Here is a 19,638-nt window from a genome sequence, read left to right on the forward strand (position 1 = left end):
AATTGGAATCGGCACTAATCTGACATATGACAGCTGTTCCCTTGGAATCGACAGAGCCTGGGAAGTGATAAACCCATATGTTTGAACGGGTGAACCACATGCTCAACATGCAGCAGACTGACAATCATCTCCCTTCAGATGGTTGCCAGTTTTGGATTACAGCCCACACGCACCGTGACGCACGCGCACACCGGGAGAACGAGGCCGGGATATATCTGGGCCAGAAACTGGCGTCGTTACGTAGGCTATAGGCCTATAGGTCAAGTAGGACTATAGGTAAAGTATAGGACTATAGAACTTAGAGAGATCAGGACATAATGCGTGTCTCCGTAATCGCATTGTATAGGCCGACAATAGCCTAATCAAAGTGATCTCTAGCTACTAGGCCTACAATGTTTTACATAATGCCTACTTTTGGTAACCTGTAGTAGTTTATTTACTATTTATTCACCTATGCAGATGTTCTATAAGTAATAGCTTTGTACACACCGCCATCTGCTGGAGCTTTTTCTTTTGCAACTGCAGGTCTTGGGAGGTATTTATGAGGGTTTATGTCTGAGTGAGTGATTGAGTCTGTCTGTCTCTCTGTCTGTCTCTCTGTCTGTCTGTCTGTCTGTCTGTCTGTCTGTCTGTCTGTCTGTCTGTCAAACTGACAGATTTGAAGCATAATATAGTATATGCTTCATTGCTTCCTATAGCCTGCCCTACATCATTGATCCTAATAAAATCACACACTGTAAATGTCATATAGTTAGAATTATATGGCGCCCACACACACGGAAAAGAAACGCACACTTTCGCCATACGCACTCATAGGCTATACACATAGACCTACATCACAGTTTAATTGTGAATAGCCTACATTAATTGTCTCATTCTGTGTCTTAATTTTGCCTTTATTTGCAAGGACGCTGGGTTAGGCTAAGTAACACATTTCCCCTCTTCTTTAGACTCACATAGCCTATAGGCCTACACTTTTTACTGTGTACTAGTACACATGCAGTAAAAACATTTGATGCAAGTTTGAGTCGACTGAGAGACTCATGCGTTCCTCTAGCAGGCCTCTCTTGTCGACAGGGTCCTGAATCTCTAACATTTGGATATACAAATGAAACCACTGCAAACGTATGGGCCCATGCCTTTCCCTTGGCCTATACGTCATATAGTTTATATCTAGGCTTAGCAGTAGCCTATAAAGAATGTGTTGTCAGTTGTACTGTGCAGCAGTCTGCCATAGAAACATTAAACACAGCCCCAGATCCAAATAGCGCTGTTATGTAATTAAGCTATAACGCACCGAAGGCGAGGGACGAGCGGACAGATGGAGCAGCGAGCATGCGCACTCGTCAGCAGCCAGCCAGTCCAGCAGCATCAGGACCAGAAGGCAAGAGGGAGAGGACTGAAAAGAATGGTGCATGTAAACACACTGGACACTATGAGTCGCGTCTCTTGTGGTTTCACCGCGACCGCCGACCCCGAAGAATAAAGTGTTTGGGTATAGCGCTTAAAACCCGCGGACGCACGCCTGGCGGAGAGATGCGAGCGCATGAATGAATAACGGGATCTGATGACATCGGGCTTGTGTTGGACGGGGAGACAACAACAAGAAGAACCAAGGCCTTGTCGTTTCTCCTCTGTGTTTATGACCATCAGCATCCCATGTGACGGTGTTTCTTGTGTATAGCCGCGCGTCGTTTCTAGTGGGATGCACATCAGTGTGTTCTCGCCGTACTCGCTCTCCGTCGTAATGGCAGCTCTGTACCAGGGCACGGACGCGTCCTCCTCTCCGGATACATTTTTGGCCCTGAAAGACGTGAGGGAGGTGAAGGAGGAGACCAACCTGGACGAGAAGCTCTACTTGCTGGCCTGTGAGAAAGGTTAGTTGACTGCTCTCAGTGCTCTGTCAGTCTGTCAGTAGGCCTACTCAGTAGCCATGGCTTTACAGATTCACATAATGCATGCAGGCTGTATTATTGGTGAACAGAAAGTATAGAACAACCACCTCCACAGTGACACAATGGTGGGTTAGCCTGGCCATACTGGGTTTAGGATCGATCATCAGATCAGTGGTTCACAAACTTGGGGTCCCCAAATTATTTCTGTGGGGAGATCCCCAGATGATTAGCTTATGTGTGATCGTATTGTTTACTCAGCAGTAAACAAATCAACAGTAGGCCTAGGCTATACAGTATTTATTGAATACTTTAACAGTTTTCAAGACACAATACAAGGTCTGCTAAATAAAAGTATGAAATCAGAAGCGTCAGAAGCATACCTCCCAGCCCTGGCAGTTGTAGTTCTGGAGTAGTTCCAACGGATTGTGTGGCCCTGGTTTTGCTCTAGTGGGACTGAGGCTACTGGGACGTAAGTCGGGACTTGATCACCCCGGCTGGGTCGCCTGAGTGAGTGGTATGATGTTGGTAGACCCGAAACCCTGTTGACCTCAGGATGCATCACTGAGGATACGTCCCAGGTGCATCCTTGCAATTTATTTTACTTGATAATAGATGTCTTTTAATCCAAATAGATAAAGCCTGAACACTGCTATCCACATTTTATAATACTTCCCTAAGGCTTGTAAGCTATCATTTCTGCTTTGCCTTCCAGAGTGATAGATTTTCTGCATGGCCAGCTATCAAGTTGAACATTCACTGCAGTTCTAACTTCTCCAACTGCAGTAAAGACTTAAATTGGGCAGCTGCCTACATGTACTCTGTAAGTTTTCCCGCAGGGCTGTTATATTCAGTTTAGCCTGGGCTTTTTGGAAAGTATTCCTGACAGATTCACTGACGCGTCACTGAACAAGGACACTATAGAACAAGCAACGTGAATGGACATGATATGTAATGGTGGATATCCATAGATTTGTCAAATAGCTATAGAAATAGTAAATTAGTCAAGTCGGATGCTCCCCCCAAAACACGCTCGCCCCGGGTCAAGTTTTGCCACCAGGTATTCTAAACGTAACCTCAGTAAAACTATATGCCAAACCTAACCTTATTCCTAAACATAATCTCAGTAAAACTGTCTAAACCTAAATATTAACCTCAGTAAAACAGATAAATTCTGGGGACGAGCAGTCCGCAAAATAAATTGGGGCGAGCCTTCTGCATGGTTACCCTCTAATAAATATTTCACAATTTCTGTAAGTCCTATGAGTTTTGAGCTCCTGTGCCTCTCTCAGGTGACTACTACATGGTGAAGAAGTTGCTGGACGAAAAGCGACACGGTGAGATCAACATCAACTGCATTGACGTGCTGGGCCGAGACGCTGTCACCATCTCCATCGAGAATGAGAACCTGGACATACTACAGCTTCTGTTGGAGCATGGCTGCCAGGTACTGCACACACTACTGCACTTCAATATGTATTTATGGATAATGGATTCCAAAAAAGGAGGACGGGATCCGAGCACTCGACATATGTAGAAGGGATGATGTACAGTTTAAACAACATGTTTCGACCAGTTTAAAACATCATCAGGCCTAGAACTGATGAAGGCCTTAACTGGTCTAAACATGTTGGCAATGTTTTTGTTTTAACCTTACATCCTCTCCCCTACATTGTTTGAGTGCCGGGAATGTATATATATAATATTTAATTATATATTATATTTAAGTCTATATATATTCCCGCTGATCCTATGTAGATGCACCGTCAAATTCGTTAATACCCATATTAATATCTCCTTTGATCACCCGGTTGGCCTCTGTGTTTTTTCATGTTATGGATTCTAATGCCATATATTTAATTACTGTGTGTGTGTGTGTGTGTGTGTGTGTGTGTGTGTGTGTGTGTGTGTGTGTGTGTGTGTGTGTGTGTGTGTGTGTGTGTGTGTGTGTGTGTGTGTGTGTGTGTGTGTGTGTGTGTGTGTGTGTGTGTGTGTGTGTGTGTGTGTGTGTGTGTGTGTGTGCGCGCGTGCTGTTTTTTGTGCAGGCGACGGATGCCTTGTTAGTGGCCATAGACTCGGAGGTGGTGGGCGCTGTGGACATCCTACTCAACCACCGGCCGAGGAGATCTTGCAAGCCCACAATGGCTGTTAGTCCCATCTTAATACAAAATCCTAAATGATATGGCCTAGATATAGAATGATCATATAACAAATATCTCTTTGTTTTTTGCGAGCACCGGAGTAGTTTTAAGTATGATTTATAGGCTTTAGTCACCAGCATTTGAGTTTGAACAGAGATACACATCTTGAGCACTTATCTGAGATAAGATAATATGAGATTTATCTGCATGTTTGAATGATGCCAGATTCAGCCTCAACGCAGATGCTGATCGGTACGTCTCCCTGTCTGTCCAGAAACTGATGCAACGGATTCAGAACCCAGAGTACTCCACCACCATGGACGTGGCTCCAGTCATCCTGGCAGCCCACAGGAACAACTATGAGATCCTGACCATGCTGCTCAAACAGGACATCTCGCTGCCCCGGCCACATGCCGTGGGCTGCGAGTGCACGCTCTGCAATGCCAAGAACAAGAAAGATAGCTTACGTCACTCCAGGTCAGCTTTGGAATGGGCTGATAGTTACGAATATTGCCGGTATTTTCCCGTTGCTCTATACTGGTGTAACATAATCTTAACCACTATACAGTAGGCTATACTTTTTTGTAGGATGGATAGATAGATAAGAGTTGGCACAGCAGTTAAGGTTACAGGTAAGGAGTACGGAAAAGAAAAAGTACCGTCGTGTACAGCAATACAAGGCAAAAAGTAAAACAATCATCAACGATACAGATCAACGGTATACAGAATTAAACCTCTACAACTGTCCTGCACTATGCAGGAAAATAACAGTGCCTCGCAGCACCAATAGTGAAAATAGACAATATTTCACGCTCTCAACACGTTTTTCTGAAAAAAATGGTGATTATGGGGAAGAGAACGTTTTCCAAATATTATTTTGCCTGGAATTTGTCCCATGCATTTAACCCATCCCAAGCACTATGATCAGTGTTCAGCAGCTATTGAACACATAAACACATTCATGTCGGGGAGGAGCTGGGATCAATTCCCTGGCAACCGTGCTACTTCCTGAGCCACTGTAGTGGCACCCATCAAAACAAATGCCTTCATGGGCAACGTATTTGAACGTGTGTCTGTGTTGCTTCATATGAACATTGTTTTGGTCTTTGCTCTGGTATGCATTGTTTTAAATTAACAACAGCCATGAATCAGCTTGTCAAACAAAACGTCTTCTTATGGCAAGGTTCTCAGACACTGACCAGGTTTACTGCACATCCTGAATGTCGGTCTGTCCCCTACCTAAACATCTGAATAGAGGTGATTTAGTATCATGCACATGCCTATATATGCAGTGAAGGTTTTATTCAAAGCTTATCGTACCACAAATGGATAGGCTTTTAGCACGGGCACGGCAGTATACCACGAGGTCAATCATTCCTTTAACCCTGCAACGTTAGAGCCATGCTCAGCACCGGCCAGAATGAGTTATTCAGGACCATTTTTATATATATATATATAGTAATATACATTACTGCTAAAAGTTTTAGCAAAGTTTTAGCCTTCCCTTATAGATGACCGTCTACCATTTTATATTTGCTCCTGCTCCTGCTGCCCTCCCACTTTAACTCACCCTCACCATACGCGTATCCCTGTCTCTCTCTTACCTAGGTTTCGTCTAGACATCTACCGGTGCTTATCCAGTCCCTCTCTGATCATGCTAACTGAAGAGGATCCTATACTCAGGGCGTTTGAGCTGAGCACAGACCTCAAGGAGCTCAGCCTGGTGGAGGTGGAGTTCAGGTGAGCAGAGGCAATCTGTACATATCTCTATTATCTATTCTGTTATAGCATGTCTGTCTGATCTGTTGAACATGCTGCACACGCACAGGTACACTCACACACTCGTATGAATCAAAATCCTCTCTGTATGGATGGAGCAGATGACCATCATGTTCTTTTATGGCTAAAACATGTCGTCTGCTGCTGCAGGAATGACTATGATGCACTGGCCAAGCAGTGTAAGATGTTTGCCAAGGATCTCCTGGCTCAGGCAAGAAACTCCAGAGAGCTGGAGGTCATCCTCAACCACACCTCCAGCGAGGACCCTGTCGACAAGAGAGGCCTGCTGGAGGAACGCATGAATCTCAGTCGACTCAAACTTGCCATCAAGTACAACCAAAAGGAGGTGAGAGAGAGCTGAACGGGATCGATGGGAGCAGCCAAGCTTGGAATGAGCAAAGTAAAGCAGATGCTTTGGTCATTACGGGCGCAATGGGTGGCTCGCTCCAGCAATTGCCTCCTCTGATTAGCCAGTAAACATACATTTTGTTGTTATTGGACGTCTTGAGTGGTAGACACTAAACAGCACAGGAGGTTAGTTTAAATATTCATAGACAGAGAAAATACAAATCCAGTCCGTAATTATTCATTCTTTATTTATCGTAATTCAGACAGTGTGTCTATCACCACATCTGTTCCTGCACTCCCAGGTCTTCAGGAAATATGAGTTTGGGAGGATAAAGTGCTTCCTCCCGGCAACAACAGCCAGAGACAGACAGTGAGCAATGCTAGTCCTTTAAGCTGTGAGATAATTTACAACTGGGACAGCTCTGTGTGAAGTGTTTGGGTCATATATCAAATATTTAGTCTTAGCATACCATTTGCAACTCACGTGGAAGAATAAGGCTAATAACAAGACAATTTCGGCATACAGTAGGTACAAGCATACCTGGCAATAAAGAGTATTCATATTCTTCTAATAAGGAAGCTACTGTATATAGTGAAGGCTTTGTATGAGAAGGCTAATCATTTTCCTTAGTTCTATTTATTTCCCATCCACAAAGACATGTTACATTCTGGGATTTGATTTTGGAGGAGCTCTTTGGCCAGCTATTTATAGAGCCACTCTGTGAAATATGACACACTAGAAGTGCATTTAGCAATCATTTATTTTAAACTGAGAGGTTGCTTGTGTTATCAACTTATCACCCAAATGGCTTCCACGATGTATTTGGTAGCAGGCCAGTTGACTGGCCTTCCTCACTCACACTCTCTCCTTCCCCCACAGTTCGTGGCCCAGTCCAACTGCCAGCAGTTCCTCAACACGGTGTGGTTCGGCGAGACGGCCAGCTACCGCCGCAAGCACACCTGCCTGAAGATGGGCACGGTGCTGAGCGTGGCCGTGCTCTGGCCGCTGCTGTCCGTGTGCTACCTGCTGGTGCCGCGCTCCCGCGTGGGCCAGATCATACACACGCCGTTCGTCAAGTTCATCATCCACAGCGCGTCCTACTTCACCTTCCTGCTGCTGCTGAACCTGTACTCGCTGGTCTACAACGAGGACAAGAAGAACACCATGGGCCCCGCGCTGGAGATGATCGACCTTCTGCTCATCCTCTGGATCGTAGGTGAGCTTCTCCCCCCGCCTCGTCTGTCTCAGCTCCATTCTCACGTGCAGTTAGTTATCGTTGAGACATGTGTGCCTGCTTGGGTTTTTGTATGGTTGTGTGGGTCGATGTCATGGACTCATTATATTTACATAATGACATAATAGCCAATCTTCTGATTCCTCTAAGCCAGGGGTAGGCAACCGTTATTATCAGAAGAGACATTTTTGGCCCAAAAACGTATTACAATTCTATCTGGAGCCGCAAAATACGTTTGCTTTAATAAAGAAAACTTTAATTATTTGGGACTTTTCTTTGTCTTTCAATATTACACTTTATTGTTTGCTAATTTCTCAAAGCATATCAAGTATACTGTACCAGTAAGCCAGCATAGCATTGGTGGTGAAAACAAACTAAGATGTCTTATCATGAATACATTCTTCTATTTTCCTTCATTAAATCTGATTCTTATTTTTATCTGGTGTATAGGCAACATTGATTTGCAATATCAAAATGAAAGAATAACTTTATGCCTGCTACAAATTCAATTATAAATTATGATTAAATGTAAAAAAAAAAAAAAACGTGTGAAGTGAGTGGTGCAACTCCGTGTGGGGGTTCCCGGGCCCCGCGGCCAAAACGGTAGAGAAATGACAGAGTTACTGTGTGCCGGTCCCTCTACTGTACTGTACTGGCACACCCGAAATCATCATATATACAGTTAATATGTGCGTGTGTGTTTGTGTGTGTGTTAGGTTGCGCACAACCATGCTGTTTTCATTCTCATACCCAGCCAGCCAGCCAGGCAGGCAGGCACCCACCCAGCCAGCCAGCCAGCCAGGCAGGCAGCCAGGCAGGCAGGCACCCACACACATAAGTCCGTAAGGGAGTGGCTTGCAGTCTTGCACCACTCAAAAGATAAGAAAATAAAAAGAAAACCTCTTATTCCTTTCCATACTTCTTTGTCGTAGCAACTGGGAGACACGGGAGAGGACCTATAAGAGGCTCTAGAGCCGCAGGTTGCCTACCCCTGCTCTAAGCGATTCTAATAGGCTTGCATATCAGTCTCATCGCATGGAGCCCGGTGCTAAAATAAAAAAGCATCCGAACATGATTGCACAGAAGCAGAATCACAGTGCAGATCAGCAGTGATTCCAGTCAGTGGACCAGCCTTCTGCAGCCGTAATTCTATCAGGCAAAAGGTAACAAATGGGGCTGTTTCTAGACCAGTGCACTGAAAGCCCTGCTTGATTGCATCTGTCAATGCTGCTACTAAATGAGCAGCTTACAAAAACAGCTCCTCCACGGCCACACTCCCAACTAGCCAATCAGCTAAACCCATGGGCTCCATATATACTGTACACACGCATACATTTAACACGCACGCACGCACACACTAGTTTATGGCTAAAACATGTCGTCTGCTGCTGCAGGAATGATGCGCTGGCCAAGCACATCTATTCAAATGAGGCCCTCTATGCAGACAGTGAGGAATGGACTGGCTCGGATCTCTGGGGGAGAGTCCTCCTGCATTTCTCTGCCAAGAAACCATTAGCATGATCATTCAATCACTCTAATGGCGCTGCCTTCTCAGCACAGATACTTGTCTCTGCTTGGTCGGGCATCACACTCCCTCCCCCACTGTACGCAACACAAAGCATCATGGACACAGTCTGTCGTCCCTGCAGTATTTGATAAATCAGGCAAATAACTGTACCTGGCAGGTAATGAAATGACACCGGCACTATTTGCTTCTGTTATTCACTGTTATGTAGGGAGTGGTTGTGTGAGGCCTATATTACAATGTATTCCGTCCCGTGCAGCCGGGTTCAGCAGTGGAGCATGTTGGGTAGCAACTAGCAACAATAACGTTGTCTTGCCCCTGTGGCCCCTTTTCCACAGGTTGGGAACTGGTTCAGTTATTTTTGGTTCTTAGTCCATGAGCCAGAGCTCCAAAATTGTAACGTTAATTATGAATTGAGTGGACAAAACCATACCTAGCCTATATTAAATTGTTATCACCATGAAACTTCCCCAGTTGATTACTTACACAAAGACAATGATTTATTGTATTACTAATCTTACATTTTTAAATATGCAAATTAAGCGTTATTTAGGAAAATATGCAAATTATTTTAAATATGAAAAAGCTACTCCTGTAGAAGGGTTATCATATATTAATTTACTTATATTGATCCTATAAACACTTTAATATAGGTATGGTTTTGCCCACTCCATTCATAATTAACGTTCCAATTTTGGAGCTCTGGCTCATGGACTAAGAACCAAAAAGAACTGAACCAGTTCCCAACCGGTTGAAAAGGGGTCACAGAGACAGCCCACTAGAGGGGGGAAAGATTCCTTTAGTAACACGACACATCAGTGAGAGAGCCCATCCAAGCTTTTTTTGTTGTTGTTTTTCTAATCTGTTCCATCGTTTCAAAGCAGCTTTATTGTTGCAAGTGGTAATGCAGAGGTCCGTGCCGCCGCATCACCACAAGTACCCAGGATGAGTTCAATAACAAGTGGAATATTCCTAATAATGATCAGGCTGCCGCACTCTGTGAGATCTCAGATCACTTTGTCAGGATGTGAAGGGGAGCTGTGAGCAGCTGTGAGCAGCTGTAAGCTTCTGTGTGTCTGAGAGCGTCACTTCATTCGCTATCTTCCCCATTGTTCCCACTGTTGTCCATTGTCTTCCTCCTGCTGTCTCCTGCTGCTGCTGCTGCTGTGTGTGTGTGTGTGTGTGTGTGTGTGTGTGTGTGTGTGTGTGTGTGTGTGTGTGTGTGTGTGTGTGTGTGTGTGTGTGTGTGTGTGTGTGTGTGTGTGTGTGTGTGTGTGTGTGTGTGTGTGTGTGTGTGTGTGTGTGTGTGTGTGTGTGTGTGTGTGTGTGCGTGCGTGCGTGCGTGCGTGCGTGCGTGCGTGCGTGCGTGCGCCTGGGTGCGTGCGTGGGTGCGTGCCTGGGTGCGTGCCTGGGTGTGCCTCTCTGCATCCACATGCATTGTAGAGTATATGATATTCCTGAATGGCTCCTCCTATCCAATATTTCCGTAGTAAAACAAACCTGATCCCTGGAACACCAGAGTCCAAATCAATGGAAGTCATTCAGAGCCAGACACAATGCCCAGGAGAGATGGGGCCATATGAAACTAGGCTTTCAGAACACTGGCCACATTGAAAGGCTGTTGTTGACCTTTCTGTCCTAAACGCCTGTCACTCGTCAGGTTCAACCCCATGTAAGATTTGTTATAACAAACACATTGAGCAGATCTCTTTCAAGGCGGAGACTGCTGTGTGGGTATTTTTACACTGATACCATTGGAGGTCCTGACATTGTGGCATTGTCAACAGATGGAGGCAAACCTCAGTCACACTATATTTAGATGTGTTTAAGCTGTCCCGATCATGACATTTTACTTGATGATGAATTGGCATACAAATAATTGTGATTACATTTTTAATTGTGTTTTTCCATTGGAACATTGGCAAATGACATTTCTGTTGGGCTTTTATTCTTTGTAAACAAAAATTGCATGGGGCAGATATGACAAATAATTTAAAATAAATGACTGATCATAAAAATAAATTATTATATATTATTACCAGTAAGACGCCCTGAAGGAGAGAAGCGACCTCGCCGGGGTTGCCCTAAAGGGCGAGGTCGCATGCACGTGCATATGGAGGCGTGACATCACGCCTGATGATGGAGGCGTGGGGTGGGTGACTAACTGACGGACGGACGGACGGGAGATGCAGGTTTTCATAGTAGATGGAAACGATTATGACGATTATACAGAATAATTGCGATTAACTAAAATAATTGTGATTTAGCAAATACGTAATAATTGTGACAGTCGTAGATGACTATTTGACCCTTTTGGACACATTCTTTGTTCGTTTCTGTTTAGTCATGAAATATTTCTACACACATCTGTTCAGATCATTGTGGAATTGATATTATAGATGCATGACTAGGCAAACAGTAATTTTGAAAACTCACACAAATCCAAATCACATCCAGTTCTCTTTTGTCTTGGCCTATGTCTCACAACAGTAATTTCCCCTTGGGGCGTTTTTGTGGGATGACTGTTGAATCTGGAAAATAGATTGTTAGAATGTCAGAGACGAGAAAATGGAGAAAAGTCTTTTCCATCAGCGATAAATTAGTATACTGTCGTGTATGTGATGGTAATTTCTCTTGTCCTATAGGCATGGTGTGGTCGGATGTGAAGCGGCTTTGGTATGAGGGCCTAGAAGACTTTCTGGAGGAGTCTAGAAACCAGCTGAGTTTTGTCATGAACTCACTTTATCTCGCCACATTCGCCCTCAAAATAGTGTCACACAGCAAGGTATGCACGCACGCACACACACACACACACACACACACACACACACACACACACACACACACACACACACTATATACAGTACACTTTATGAGAGAGATAATTACAACACTCATGGGTAACTGATATTTGTTAAAATTAATATGACTTACCGGGAGTACTACAGACGAAAAACTGTTTAAGTCCACACTAATTATCCATAATGTATAAATGATGGATAAGGGGTCAGGACAACGAGGCCTTTTCGTGGAGGGGTCAGAATAAAATTTGGACTTAAACAGTTTTTCGTCTGTAGTATACTCTATACTGCTCGAGTAGAAGATTAGAATATTCTACTTTGGGATGACATTTTTCCCCCTGCTATCATTACAGCTGAAATATAAAGTCTAGTCTAGTCTGTAATCATTTATCATGTTATCACCTAAAATCTCTGGCCACTATTGTTTTTGTTTTGTTTTTCTTCTAATTGATATCTCATTATGGAAGGAAATTCTTCATTTGCCCTCTACTTGTCCCACAACATAACATGACATAAAAGTTGGTAATTATGTATTCAGTGCCAAGTACTTTTTCACGCTGAGTTGAACACATCATCCTCCACTCAACTCGTAACACTTTCAACAATCCCTCCTGAGCCCCTTGTTCACCATACCAAATTGTACTTATATAATCTGCCTTGTGCATTCGAGCGCATGTCTGCATATCAGGAATGTGTTTTGTCTTCTTGTCTTTTGGGCATAGTTCAAGAATGTGGATGAGACGGAGAGGAAGCACTGGGACGCCTTCCATCCCATCCTGGTGGCGGAGGGGCTGTTCGCTTTCGCCAACGTCCTCAGTTACCTGAGGCTCTTCTTCATGTACACCACCAGCTCCATACTGGGACCACTGCAGGTAGGATGGTAGCTCCATACTGGGACCACTGCAGGGATGGTAGCTCCATACTGGGACCACTGCAGGTAGGATGGTAGCTCCATACTGAGACCACTGCAGGGATGGTAGCTCCATACTGGGACCACTGCAGGTAGGATGGTAGCTCCATACTGGGACCACTGCAGGTAGGATGGTAGCTCCATACTGGGACCACTGCAGATAGGACAGTAGCTCCATACTGGGACCACTGCAGGTAGGACAGTAGCTCCATACTGGGACCACTGCAGGTAGGATGGTAGCTCCATACTGGGACCACTGCAGGTAGGACAGTAGCTCCATACTAGGACCACTGCAGGTAGGAGGGTGGCTGGCCTCGCAAACTTTTCAGCTTGAGAACCAAAAGGGAGATTAGCAGTTTGCCGCTCAAGACCCAAACTAGTGAAAATATCAGATCTGCAAGCGCACAACGTGCCACGTTGCGAGCCTGTATAGTTTAAAAGATTTAAAAAAATATATATATATCTTAATGTAGGAGAAGAAAATGGAAGTCGTGAACCACAAAAATTGGTTCGTGACCCACAAATGGGTCAGACAAATTAGACCAAAACTGGTCTACCAGCTCACAACGCTGGGACACATTATTCTCTCTCTCTCTCTCTCTCTCTCTCTCTCTCTCTCTCTCTCTCTCTCTCTCCATCTCTTGATTTCCTGCTTCACTAGCTCTCTTCCTCCAAACACGCATACATGCCCACATTTGCAAATTGTCATGGATACCATGATTACACCATCATCATCTCTCTCTCTCTGTGAATATTCTCTCACACGCACACACACACGTGCACGCATGCATGCACACACACACACACACACACACACACACAAGTGCGCGCGCGCATACGCATTACGCATCACACCACATGTGCTATAACCAATGGTCATCATCATCACAAGCATAAACAGAAGCCTCAGACTATGAACAGCATAAAGGTTGTAGATTTGTACACAGCTAAATCCAGAGTCAGTTGAATTCTGTGAGTACAAAATAGCCCTGAAAGGGTCTCAGACACTCTGAGTTAAAAAGAACAATCTGAACATTGGTATCCCCATGTCTACAACCCGACCCCCCCCCCCCCCATCCCCAAGCCAGGGTCAGACCTGTGTGACGTGCTGAATTCCTGCAGTGTGTTTGCTCAGTAAAAGCACCTATTAGCTGTCAGGTCTGGATGAGCTATAGGGAACAACCCAGCTCCTAAATCAGGCAGAGTAACACACTGGGGGGCGTTGCAGGGTCTGGGGTGTGGGGTATCGGGTTGTAGACATGGCAAGAGATTGAATCACACCGGACCGGATGCTCACCATAACATGCTGGCTGGGTTTCAGTTGCAAACAACCCTGGCCTAGTCACCACTCCACTTGAGGTATATGGGCTGCAAGGCCGTCCCTCCTCACACGTGCGTGCGTGCGTGCGTGCGTGCGTGCGTGCGTGCGTGCGTGCGTGCGTGCGTGCGTGCGTGCGTGCGTGTGTGATTGTCTCTCTCATTCTGCCATTGTTTTCCAAATATCTGGTTTAAATATTCCACTCACATTCCTTGGACACTCCCTGGCGGGCCAATAGGTGTCCCCTTTTATTGCATCAGGAACACAAGCTGCTTCACTGGCTGCAGCAGTGCAGCCAGCTGGGGGACAGATCATCCTCCTCCCCGGCAATAATTCGCTGGATGCTTTTTTTTCGTTGGCAGCTCTCTACAAGCTTGCCTCACTCATCTGTGAATATTTTAATGACATAAGGCCGTGTGCAGGTATGTAGTGAGGTCACTCCACTCCCAGGGACGCCTTCCTGTTATTACGCTAAATAACCGTTTGTGGTTGGCTCATTAAACACTAAGATACTCCTGTGGATTGTTACACAGTGCTTTTTAGTTACCTACACCCCACTCTGCATTCTGCCTCCTCTCTCTCTCTCTCTCTCTCTCTCTCTCTCTCTCTCTCTCTCTCTCTCTCTCTCTCTCTCTCCTTCTATATTTCTCAACCTCCCCCTCTGTCTCTCTTTCTTTGACTCTCTCATTTATTCTGTGACATCACTGTCTGGGCTGGGCGGATGGAAAAGTTATTAGCCTTGGAAAGAGATGTGGCTGTGTATTCCCGTGTCACACCACACTCGCGCATGCACATGGCAGACACACCTCCTGAACTCATGCACACATAATATTCGCTACACAGACACACAAACATTACCTTAAGCAATCTTATGTGATCTTATGTGTGCTTTTTGGCCGCATGGGCACGTAAGCCCTGGCTCTCTCTCTCTCTCACACGCACACACGCACGCACACTCGCGCGCACACACACACACACACACACACACACACACACACACACACACACACACACACACACACACACACACACACACACACACACACACACACACACAGAGTTACTGAGTCAGTGGTTCAGACTGCCTGCACTGTGTGGGCTGCAGTAATGAATGCCTCTCTGATGATTCTGTCTTTCCCAGTGAAGCCAACTCACTGGGCTGCAGGGCAGTACCCCCTACCAAGGTTGGAAAGAGTGACTGAACGGCTGTGTGTGTGTGCGTGCGTGCGTGCGTGCGTGCGGGCGTGCGTGCGTGCGTGCGGGCGTGCGTGCGGGCGTGCGTGCGTGCGGGCGTGGGTGGGAGGCTGGGGGGGGGGGGGGGGGGGGCGTAGCTATAACCACATGACCAATGTGTGCAGAATGAGCTCACTCATGGCCCAGACCTAACCTCGCTGACACACGGGTTAGTGTACCGTAGCACGTTTGGCTCCAAGCGTGGTCATAATGTGTGTGTGCACAGTATACGATACCATGACCCACCCAATGGCATTGGTATCCCCCCCAAACCCCCCCCATCCCCAAGGCAGGGTCAAGACCTGTGTGACGAGCTGAATTCCTGCTGTGTGTTTGCTCAGTAAAAGCACCTATTAGCCGTCAGGTCTAGATGAGCTATAGGGAACAACCCAGCTCCTAAATCAGGCAGAGTAACACATTGGGGGGTGTTGCGGGTGTGTGTGTGTGTGTGTGTGTGTGTGTGTGTGTGTGTGTGTGGTGGAGTAAAAAGTATAATATTATTGGCCTCTGCCTCTGAGATGTATAGTGGAGTAGAAGTAAAAGTACAGAAAACTGTGTTGGGTCCTAGGTTTGAGCATCCCCAGGTCTCGGTGAACAGATAAGCCACTCAGGTCTATAAATAGACCCCTGGACCTCAGAACAGTTCCTCTGTTATTTCGTCCTCTCCCGGATTCCTCTGTGTTTATCTGTCTTCCCGCAGCCAATCTGAGGTCAGAGGACTGACAGAATGGGCTGTTTTTTTCCACTCAGGAGCATGGTGGCGAGTGCTATCTGCAGCATTTATCTGCTCACCTTTATTTGCTTTTCTGAGAATATATATCGCACAGACATCCAGACTGATGACTAACAGACAAACGTGAATAGCCCCCAAGAATTGATGCCTGGGGGATGTGCTCACCAGGCAGAGATAAACAAGTCTGACGATTTCCTGAGTAGATTTCCTCTCCATTATTTCCATTAGTCCCATCCCCAACTCACTGGCTCTTTTGAAGATGGCAGACTGTCACATTTGCGGTACACCTGTAATCAGAATCAGAATTGAGCTGCCTGTTTTTCTGAGAGGCCTACAAGCCTGATTTATGCTTTGGCAAAAACAATTGTGTATTTGGCATGTCAACACTGTCAACAGAAGTATAAATCAGGTTTTATAGCAGCTTACAAGGCAATAATCATAGACCCTGGCCTCAACCCATTCTACGATTCTACAATGCCTTCTAAATCCATGCAGTGTTTTGAAAAACGTATGTTGCCATATATCGTTGCTGCAGAGCAGAAACCTCTTATCTCCATTTTCTGACTTTTTGTGCATTTCCGTAAATTAACGCCCTACTTGATTATATACACAGTGATGCACAACACCATCAAAAGCAGGAGATCCAGCTTGAAACGCTGCGCTTTGAGCTTGTACATGTGCTGCTTTTTCTATAGAAAAAAGCAGAGATCCGGGCACACTTAATAGTTAAAAAGGAGGAAAACTTTATTAAACCGACATGTTTCGACCTATCTTCATCATTCTTTTCATTTGAATCCTGAAAAGTAACAGTTTTGGACATGAGTGGAGGTTTCCACCTGACAGAGATGACATCTAGCTCAAATCTAAAGTGACACAGATTCTTTCCCGGCCTAATGGGTCAATGATTGTCTCCCCCCACAGATCTCTATGGGTCAGATGCTGCAGGAGTTTGGGAAGTTCCTGGGCCTCTTCATGTTGGTGCTGTTCTCCTTCACTATCGGACTCACGCAGCTTTACGGCAAGGACCAGAAAGAGAAGGAAGACAAGGATCCGGCCATGGACTGTGAAGGCATCTTCTGTCAACAACAAAGCAACGACGCATTCCACTCGTATGGGCCAACCTCAATCTATCAGTTTAGCACAGCGATAATGATGATGAATGTTCAAAACACATGTCTAGAGATGTCATAAAGATGTATATTATTATCATAGCGCTGTCTAAACACAGCTGTTAGCCTGGCTTTGACAGACACTGTCTATATTAGATGTACAGTACAGTATATGCCATTGGTGAATGAATAGTTTGCTCTATTTATAGTTTGCTTTAAGAGACATTAAAAGCCAAGACAGTCATCATTAATCAATCACACCTGCTCCCTGTCACAGGTTCCTGGGCACCTGCTATGCTCTGTTCTGGTACATCTTCTCCCTGGCACACGTGGCGCTGTTCGTCACCCGCATCGACTACACCGAAGAGCTGCGCTCCTTCGTGGGAGCGATGATCGTGGGCACCTACAACATTGTGGTGGTCATTGTCCTCACCAAGCTGCTGGTGGCCATGCTCCACAAGAGCTTCAGACAAATCGCGGTATGTATTTAACGACAATTTATGCTTTGGCTATAATAATAGAAGAAAGTGCCTTACAACATGCTGCTCGACAAAAACACTTTCCACCTGAAGAAGTGCTGACACGAGACGTGACACTTTCATGATAAGGATACAGCAGAGCCCAGATAACGGCTTTAGTGGTTTACTCACGGTTCATTAGGCACAGTGTGTACAGTGTAGGTAATTATAGGCTAATGGCGGTATTGAAAGCTGTAAACGACTATACTTTATTGATCAGTTTCCCACTTAAACTTGAGGAGAGAAGGTTTACACTGTATAGGAGAGGAAAAGCTTTAAACCTATACTTAGTTGACCGGAACCCCCCTGGGCTCTGTACTCGGTCCTTACTGTATATAGCCTACTATTTACCCTCTATACCAATGTCTTTGACGAAAATAGTTTATCTTCTGACGTACTGTGAGCACGTATTGTGAGCTTGTAGATAGGCTATTTTCGCTGAATGTTCGGCAAAGTGTTCAATTTGTAGAATCAGTGTCAGATCTTAATGGGTTAAGCCCAAATTAACAGACTTTTTCATGTCACGATTTTAGATGGAAGAGCCGTGTTTTGTTGTTGTTTTTTGCAACACTGCCATGCGGCGCCGTTTAAAAGAGCCATTATTTTCTTGCTTCCCCCTGTTTCCTGGAACTCTGTAGAATCACGAAGACCAGGAGTGGAAATTTGCCCGGGCCAAGCTGTGGCTGAGCTACTTTGATGATAAGTGTACCATGCCACCGCCGTTCAACATCCTGCCCTCCCCGAAGACCGTCTGCTATCTGCTGACCAGCATGAGCAAGTGGGTCTGCTCTCACACCTCCACGGGCAAGATGAAGCGCCAGAACAGCCTCAAGGTCAGTGGTGGAAGAAGTACTGACATATTTTCCTTACCGATCCCCGCCAGGATTAATGTATTTATTTATCGCGCATTGCCAAGATTTTTTCCCCTTTCAACCCTTATTTTGAAGAGCCAAATAACCCTAAGCGGATGTTACGATGACGTAATGCTGTGTGTGGTGTCTTGACCGGTTGTTGTTCTCTCGCTCGGTGCAGAAAAAACCCGACTGCGAGTATCACAATTCACAGCGCCTGCTGTCGGCCGGCTGCCAGACTAAAGTTTATCTACGTTGTCTACACTTCTGGCGGGCTCCGTGTTTAAGTGAAAGTATCAATAACACAATGTAGAAATACTACTGTTACAAGTAAAAGTCTGGTGTTCAAAATAGTACAAAAGTATTGGCATCAAAATATACTTGAAGACAAGTAAAGTACCTCAAAATGTTTATCTCAGCCGAATGCTCTTGTCCTTCCAGGAGTGGAAGAACCTGAAGCAGAAGCGTGACCAGAACTACCAGAAGATCATGTGCTGCCTGGTGCACCGCTACCTGACCTCCACACGGCAGAAGATGCAAAGCATGGACCAGGCCACGGTGGAGAACCTCAACGACCTGCGCCAGGACCTCTCCAAGTTCCGCAATGAGATGAGGGACTTGTTGGGCTTCCGGACCTCAAAGTATGCCATGTTCTATCCCAGGAGCTAAAAGACTCTTCTTCCACGCAATACTCTCCAAGTGCGCCGTGTTTTAGTCCAGGAGCTAAACGGTCCTTCTAAAGATCTTCCCTCATGTACTCGCCGTCCCACCCTAGTGCTGGCAAAACAATCTCTTGCTTCTCGTTCATCCTGGGACGTCTTTTTGACCCAAGCATGTTGAAAAACTCAAGTCCTCAAAGATGGAGGGCGACTTTTAAAACCTGGATATTAACTGGAAAAAATATTGATATATTCCGCACAAAGCACTCATGAAGGGACATAATATTAATATTCAGCCAATTCAACTTGTTTTGTAAGAAAAGAAAGAGGGAAAAAAGACTCAAATAAAGATTTCTAAAACTGAGATGGCTGTTGCCTTGAAACGAGAAAGTGCTGAATGTTGCGTTGCAGGTTTGTAGATTGCTCTAATGAAAATGGATTGATTGATTTTTGCTAGATGGGTGTTCCAAAACAGAATGCAGCCATCTGTTCCAACTTCCACCCCAGCGGTCCAATCCACGTGAGTATCCCAGTGGCATCATGCTTATAGTAGAGCAAAACTGTGCTAACCTTCTTTAATAGATGA

The 19,638-nt window shown here is 45.3% G+C and overlaps 1 protein-coding gene across 1 annotated transcript; it reads left to right on the top strand.

Moving 5' to 3' along the window:
• The first annotated feature begins 1,431 nt into the window (after nt 1-1,431).
• trpc1 (transient receptor potential cation channel, subfamily C, member 1) lies at nt 1,432-19,068 on the top strand. The gene is made up of 13 exons (XM_080793552.1): nt 1,432-1,877; nt 3,185-3,339; nt 3,938-4,039; nt 4,308-4,510; nt 5,642-5,773; nt 5,963-6,158; nt 7,041-7,377; nt 11,566-11,705; nt 12,444-12,593; nt 16,837-17,024; nt 17,302-17,503; nt 18,181-18,375; nt 18,835-19,068. The coding sequence occupies exons 1-13, from the start codon at nt 1,706-1,708 to the stop codon at nt 19,060-19,062; spliced, it is 2,400 nt and encodes a 799-aa protein (XP_080649678.1). The 5' UTR covers nt 1,432-1,705; the 3' UTR covers nt 19,063-19,068.
• The last annotated feature ends 570 nt before the right edge of the window (nt 19,069-19,638 follow it).

This window comes from Protomyctophum bolini (assembly GCF_963924005.1).
Source record: "Protomyctophum bolini genome assembly, chromosome: 21".
NCBI lineage: Eukaryota > Metazoa > Chordata > Actinopteri > Myctophiformes > Myctophidae > Protomyctophum > Protomyctophum bolini.

What these genes read in the sequence shown, in the direction of transcription:
- trpc1 (XM_080793552.1), top strand. Translation starts at nt 1,706, where the DNA reads ATGCACATCAGTGTGTTCTCGCCGTACTCGCTCTCCGTCGTAATGGCA. An exon ending in GATAGCTTACGTCACTCCAG is followed by an intron (nt 4,511 to 5,641) that starts GTCAGCTTTGGA and finishes TCTCTTACCTAG; the next exon opens with GTTTCGTCTAGACATCTACC. An exon ending in AAATAGTGTCACACAGCAAG is followed by an intron (nt 11,706 to 12,443) that starts GTATGCACGCAC and finishes TTTTGGGCATAG; the next exon opens with TTCAAGAATGTGGATGAGAC.